A 7,223-nucleotide genomic window follows, 5' to 3' on the forward strand; every position below is an offset into this window, starting at 1 on the left:
CGCTGGATACACCTTTCATGTGTTACTCTTATCTATGCTCGAACACACCTTCTGCTCCAGCGCCATGCGATATTTCTGCTCAAAGCGCTTGCACTTGCTGACCAAGTTGCTCTGCTCGGTGAAGATGGAGGCGGCCGTGGCCATCTTGTCTGGGGTGCTGCTTTCGCTTCCGCTGCTACCCAGGGTGCGCAATTCCTCCTCATCGCTGCTGATGCTGTCTGCGCTGCAATGGGGGAGTGATGTCCGCTGCGGGGTCAGCACACATGCGGCAACACTGCGCGCAGCGGCCATCTCACGTACCTCTGAGTGAACTTCAAGTAAGGCGTATAGTCGATGACCGAGGGGCCGCCGACATCTAGACCCTCGCCTTTCAGACAGAAGCTATACAGAGACAAGACAGGATGAGTGTGGGTTACGTCATAACCCATAATGATGATCTAGTGCACCTCCCTGGCCTGTTTTATTGCCACTTCTCTTACCACTCTTTTGTGACTAAGGGCTATGTTAATAAATTTCACTTGACTGGACGTGGTTAGTCATCTCAATACACCACACACTGCAAGAGAAGTAAGCACACAACGATTTTTTCCCCTCATCATGTGAAGGGTATCTCACATTTTCAAAATTGGTCAAGATGTTTTAAATCGGGAGGTGTGTTCACCCAACACTGGTTGCGCAACATTACACCTGACTCCTGTGCCTCTAACCTAATCTATTTGACAGTGGGTCTCAAGAAACAAAGCAGAACAGCATCAGTACCTGAAGTCAATGGTGTTGAGTCCAATGAGTGTGTCGGACAGAAGCCCCGCCTCCTCTCCCAGCATGATCGCCCCATCCTCATAAAACTTCCTGCAATCACACATTATCGCTGCTCATTTCTAACAGCACAAACTTGGGTGATTGCTAAGACCTTTTTGAACTACAGTGGGTACGGAAAGTATTCAGACCCCCTTAAAATGTTCACTCTTTTTTATATTGCAGCCATTTGCTAAAATAATTTAAGTTCATTTTTTCCACATTAATGTACACACAGCACCCCATATTGACAGAAAAAAAACAGAATTTTTACAGATTTATTAAAAAAGAAAAACTGAAATATCACACAGCCATAAGTATTCAGACCCTTAGCTCAGTATTTAGTAGAAGCACCCATTTGAGCTAATACAGCCATGAGTCTTTTTTGGAATGATGCAACAAGTTTTTCACACCTTGATTTGGGGATCCTCTGTCATTCCTCCTTGCAATTCCTCCCCAATTCTGTCAGGTTGGATGGTGAATGTTGGTAGGAAGCCAATTTCAGGTCTTCCAGAGATGTTGAATTGGGTTTTAGTCAGGGCTCTGTCTGGGCCATTCAAAAACAGTCACAGAGTTGTTCTGAAGCCACTCCTTCGGTATTTTAGCTGTGTGCTGAGGGTCATTGTCTTTTTTGAAGGTGAACCTTCAGCCCCGTCTGAGGTTCTGAGCACTCTGGAGAAGGTTTTCGTCTAGGATATCCCTGTACTTGGCCGCATTCATCTTTTCTTTGATTGCAAGCAGTCTCCCTGTCCCTGCAGCTGAAAAACACACCCACAGCATGATGCTGCCACCACCATGCTTCACTGTTGGGACTGTATTGGACAGGTGATGAGCAATGCCTGGTTTTCTCCACAAATGCCACTTAGAATTAAGGCCAACAATTTCTATCTTGGTCTCATCAGACCAGAGAATCTTATTTCTCACCATCTTGGAGTCCTTCAGGTATTTGTTTAGCAAAATCCATGCGGGCTTTCATGCGTCTTGCTTGCACTGAGGAGAGGCTTCCGTCAGGCCACTCTGCCATAAAGCTCCGACTGGTGGTCTGCAGTGATGGTTGACTTTCTAGAACTTTTTCCCATCTCCCGACTGCATCTCTGGAGCTCAGCCACAGTGATGTTTGGGTTCTTCTTTACCTCTCTCACCAAGGCTCATTGCCCCCAATTGCTCAGTTTGGCCGGACGGCCAGCTCTAGGAAGGGTTCTGATCATCCCAAACGTCTTCCATTTCAGGATTATGGAGGCCACTGTGCTCTTAGGAACCTTAAGTGCAGCATAATTTTTTTTGTAACCTTGGCCAGATCTGTGCCTTGCCACAATTCTGTCTCTGAGCTTTGACCTCATGATTCTCATTCGCTCTGACAAGCACTGTGAGCTGTAAGGTTTTATATAGACAGGGGTGTGGCTTTCCTAATCAAGTCCAATTAGTATAATAAAACACAGCTGGACTCCAATGAAGGTGTAGAACCATTTTAAGGATGGACAACACCCGAGTTAAATATGAGTGTCACAGCAAAGGGTCTGAATACCTATGGCTGTGTGATATGTCAGTTTTTCTTTTTTAATAAATCACCAATAATTTCAACAATTAGGTTTTTTTCTGTCAATATGGGGTGCTGTGTTTACATTAATGAGGGAAAAAATGAACTTAAATGATTTTAACAAATGGCTGCAATATAACAAAGAGTGAAAGTTTTTAGGGGGTCTAAAAACTTTCCGTACTCACTGTATGTGCAACACCTACTGCTCGCAACATTAGGACTTGCACAATTAAATGAGATCCAATACAAGAGCTGAACAAAAAATGATGTTGCTATAAAAACAATAATACTTAGAGGCTTAGTTCCACCCTCCTGCAAACTATAGACAAAATCTAAAAACATATTGTTAAATGAACACCTTTCTGACAGTGTCAATATTGGTTCAGGCTGATTTTTTTATAAGGCTTGAAGCGTGTATAATTGTGGGCTGTGAGTGCGCAAGTTACACACTCAAACCTGGTAGTTCTAAGGTCCCTGAGAGCGGACGAGATGTATTCAGACAATCTCTTCTCCATGAGAACCACTCTGATCCAAGCTCGACCCTGGTGAGGCAAGAAAAAAAGATTGTGGCAGATGATTATTTTATTCCTGGCAATTGCTTCTCAAAATCTTTTGCCGAAGAGCTCAAAAATTAGGTTAGAACAGCAAAGGTAACTTTTTGTCGGTATAATTTCCAGGCCCCATGAATCACATTACTCTCTATTTATTGCATATCGGAACAGAATCCGATCACTTACATAATTTCATTTATATGAAGGAATATTAGAACTAGTGACTTAAAAAAATGAGAAGAAAAGTTATGTTAATGTGAGGAGCGTTATATTATACTGCGAGAAAAGAAGATGTTTCCAGAATAAGAGTCTTTGGGTTTCTTGAAAGGAATTATATGAATCTAAGGAAGCGGTGATTAATAAAGTTGTAATATTAGGAGAAAAGTCAATGTTATGAGAATAAAGTTGTAATATTACAAAAAAAGTATTAAATATGTAATGTCACAAAACTAGTAATAAAATGAGAACAAATTGTAACGTTACAAGCAATTTGTAATGTTAAAAGAATAAAGCCATAAACATTACGAGAATAAAGTTATAATGTTACAAGAAAAAACAATGTTACATGATTAACAAGAAAAAAAGTCTAAGGGCTCTATTTTCATAAACTGCACAATGCTCTGTTGAAAATGGTGGCATATGTTGGTTTTCGTGCAAGTGAAAGGCTCGCTGGCGTGTTTGCGAATTTGGCAGACCGACCTGCGTCAAGATGGGCATACTGACGCAATGAGGGTGTGTCCTTTGGCAAAATGGTTTACAGATTATTTGATTTAGAAAAAAAAAAAGGGTATATGCAAATGCAGCAGACTATCCATAATTTCCATTAAAAACCCAAGTTAAAGTTAACACTGCGAATAGGTGAATTCACAAACAATAAACAGCATGTATGAAGGGGGATGACTGTTAAAAAACATTTTGTTGCTTTATTTTGTTTTCTCAGTGTGGCCCTAATACTCCTTGGAAATGTCATACTTGACTCACAGTTTTACTTCTCATGTGATGACCATTGTGTTCAAAAGACAGTTGTCAGTCACAAGACTTTATATATCATATCTCCCTTCTTTGTTTTTAATACTTCCCCTCTCATTTCCACTTTTATATCCCTAATATGACAACAAATGGCGGCACGGTGGGCGACTGGTTAGAGCGTCAGCCTCACAGTTCTGAGGACCCGGGTTCAATCCCCGGCCCCGCCTGTGTGGAGTTTGCATGTTTTCCCCGTGCCTGCGTGGGTTTTCTCCGGACACTCCGGTTTCCTCCCACATCCCAGAAAGATGCATTAATTGGAGACTCTCAATTGCCCGTAGGTGTGAATGTGAGTGCGAATGGTTGTTTGTTTGTTTGTTTGTATGTGCCCTGCGATTGGCTGGCAACCAGTTCAGGGTGTACCCCGCCTCCTGCCCGATGACAGCTGGGATAGGCTCCAGCACGCCCGCGACCCTAGTGAGGAGAAGCGGCTCAGAAAATGGATGGAAGGATGACAACAAATGTTGATAAGTGAAGAATCTGCTGACATCCCAAATACTCAATCATCTGCTATATGGGCTGATAGCAAAGCCACGGGATTAATAAACTAATTTGTATTGTGTTACTCGAGGTACACATTGAAAAGGTTGGGTTTCACGCTTCTAAGTACATAAAATGGTATCATAAATAAGAACATTTTTTTAACAATCATTTCCAACCTTAAGTCCTAAGAGACCACACGCACGAGGTCTAACACCATAGTGTTGCATCTATTGTTTGTTTTTGTCCTATCGGGTAAAACTGGGTTGTGTCCTTAGCCAATCTTTCCTGGCTGACCTCTCTTTATTTGCTTCTAAGAGGATAATGCAAAGTAGGCTAAAAATGCCTCATTATGGGCCCTTTTGGCTCGAAGTTGAGTCTCACCTTAGCTTTGGATGACCGCACATTCTCCATACACTCGATGCTTCGGATGCAATTATGAGGGACTTTACCACAGGCGGCTTTGATGAAATCCCAGAAACTCCGAGGACTCTCGTAGCCAAACCACATTGTCTGACCTGAGAGAGAAACAAACACACAGGAGTGGATGTTTGTAAAAATGTGATCCTGCTTTTCACCTTATGTTTTTTTTTGGTGTGTTGTTATTTTTTTAAACCTTTCAGTCGATGGTTGAGGATATGCTCCAAGATAGACACAAAGTTGACCAACTCTGCAGATGAGTCGTCCATGCTCTCGAAACAGGAGCGGTCCAGGAGAGTCTTCACTGAAAACCTGGAGGCAAAGTGAGTGGAGCATTAACAAGACATCAGTAATCAGAGATTTTATCTGGTCACACACAAAACATGTGAATGGAGATTTAGACTTGGAAATGTTGGCTTTCACTCCAGCTTCCATTCCAAAAACATGCATGTTAGGTTCATTGAAGACTATTATTGTCCATACAGGAGGTGTGAATGTAAAAGTTTGTTTGTCTACATGTGTTCAGTGATTTGCTGGCGAACAGCCCAGGTTGTACCCCGCCTCTCCCCCAAAGTCAGCCGGGATAAGCTCCAGCTCACCTGCGGTGCTAATGAGGAACAGCGCTATAGAAAATGGATAAAAGGTGGCTTTTGTCTCAATAACACAGCTGTTGTCTTTCCTTCCCAGTTGCAATAAGCTGGCTCTGTCTAATCAGATTGCACCTAATTAGGTAAGAGTGAGGGTCAATGGACTACGCAGTGTTGCATATGTGTGTGTGTGTGTGTGCACAAGTTGTTTGTAGACCTTTTACATCAACTAGATGATCTCTTCCCTCTCTCTCGCTTCCGCTGCCTAGCAGCAGAGTTTGCAATGCACAAAAACACACTCACAAATGTCATCTAGTTTCCATTGAGACCACCGACCGATACATGAGTCAAAACCTTAAGCGCCTACTTGCATGTAATATGTCGTTTCCTTTAGAAACTTTCCATTAGGTGACTGTTATGCATCTTCAAAAGGGTAAAAGGGTGAGCAGTTTTGCTTTATTTTTGTTTTAACTTTTTTTTTTTTTTTTTTTTTTAATCTCTCTTTATACTTACAGTCAAGAATGTTACAATGTGGCTGAAATATTTCCATTCCATATCCCAGCTGACTTTGTGTGACGTGGGACTGGTCACCAGTCAATGCCAGGACACATACAGACAACCATTCACACCTATGGGGGAAAAAAATGCCAAAAGTATCCCGAGAAACACAACACAAACATCGGAAGAAAACGCTGACCCTCTGAACTGTCAGGCAAGACATGCTAATCACTAGGACACTGTGCCTTCACAACAGAAGAGGTCACTTTATTTCAAAACAACGCATTGAATGAGACATCTGCCACAAAAAAAATCACATTAGGTGTGATGATGGTAGATGCAGGTGTGTGTCAAGCTCGTGTGCTGTTTTGATTTTAGCATGATGATGATGATGTGGTGGCGGCGGTGATGATGAGGAGGAGGAGGATGGTCATGTTGGCTACCTACCGGCACACGGTGAGCAGGTTCCTCCTCTCCACCGCCGTGCTCCTCCCCATTGCCCGCTTGCGGCTGAAGTGCAGCCCCGCGCCGAGGGACGCCATCTCCGGCTCGAGGCCAGCCTGCCTGCCGGAGGCCGTGCGCACAACGCCGAGCCGTCTGCTTCTCTCCCGGTGAGAGTCACTGTGCTAGTGGTCTCTTGTTCCCCTACGTCACACGGCATGGATGGAAGGGGGCTCGGCCCGGAAGTAGTATCAAGATACACTCTTGGTGGAACGACGCCATTTCCGGTTAGGACTTGCAACATCAAAGTTCCGTAGGGTAAACTGAGATTTTACCCAGTAAACACAATGAGTGTGTAACTATCATGTCTTCCGCGTTTGTGGATGCAATTTCAATGATTGCAGATTTTTCCTCGTCACATTTTTGTGAAGAGAAAATCGTTCACGGAAAACCTAAGGACATAAATACTTGGCCTCCAAAATGAGATACATATGCGCCTTTTTTTTTTTTTTTTACCATTGCAATTGGCACCCTTGTATCTACGGTCTATTCCGGGCCTAGTCTTGAGTGGTTTTTTGTTATTATTGTGGCTCGTGTCCTCAAATGACTCCGGAGCTGCTGATGTATTGAGCTGCACGTGTAAGTATTGCGCCACCTGTTGGAAGAGTAGCTTCTTCACTTCATCCGTCTGAAGTGATTTCTGATATCTTCAGAAATAATGACTGAGGAAGTCAAGCGTACAAATGACCGCTTCATTTAAGGCACAGGTGTCGAACTCATGGCCCGCGGGCCAAATGCGGCCCGCCACATCATTTTATGAAAAAGCAAATCATGTGCATCAACTTCCCTGAGTCTTGCTCAAATCTGTGCCAAAGTTTAAAATTAAAA

The 7,223-nt window shown here is 43.1% G+C and overlaps 1 protein-coding gene across 2 annotated transcripts in view; it reads right to left on the bottom strand.

Moving 5' to 3' along the window:
* The window catches only part of rundc3b (RUN domain containing 3b), a 12,285-nt gene extending 5,719 nt beyond the window's left edge, over positions 1-6,566 (bottom strand). The window contains exons 1-8 of one of the 2 annotated variants that reach the window (XM_061777431.1): positions 6,342-6,540; positions 5,910-6,025; positions 5,006-5,121; positions 4,774-4,907; positions 2,789-2,874; positions 760-849; positions 301-381; positions 49-223 (exon numbers count right to left, since the gene is read on the bottom strand). In XM_061777431.1, the coding sequence (XP_061633415.1) occupies positions 49-223; positions 301-381; positions 760-849; positions 2,789-2,874; positions 4,774-4,907; positions 5,006-5,078 (639 nt within the window). In that variant the 5' untranslated portion in view covers positions 5,079-5,121; positions 5,910-6,025; positions 6,342-6,540. Of the gene's footprint in view, positions 1-48; positions 224-300; positions 382-759; positions 850-2,788; positions 2,875-4,773; positions 4,908-5,005; positions 5,122-5,909; positions 6,026-6,341 lie in introns of both variants that reach the window. The other variant, XM_061777430.1, reaches the window with a different exon arrangement.
* Between the last annotated feature and the right edge of the window lie 657 nt (positions 6,567-7,223).

The sequence above is a fragment of the Phyllopteryx taeniolatus genome, chromosome 6 (genome assembly GCF_024500385.1).
Source record: "Phyllopteryx taeniolatus isolate TA_2022b chromosome 6, UOR_Ptae_1.2, whole genome shotgun sequence".
NCBI classification, from domain to species: Eukaryota; Metazoa; Chordata; class Actinopteri; order Syngnathiformes; family Syngnathidae; genus Phyllopteryx; species Phyllopteryx taeniolatus.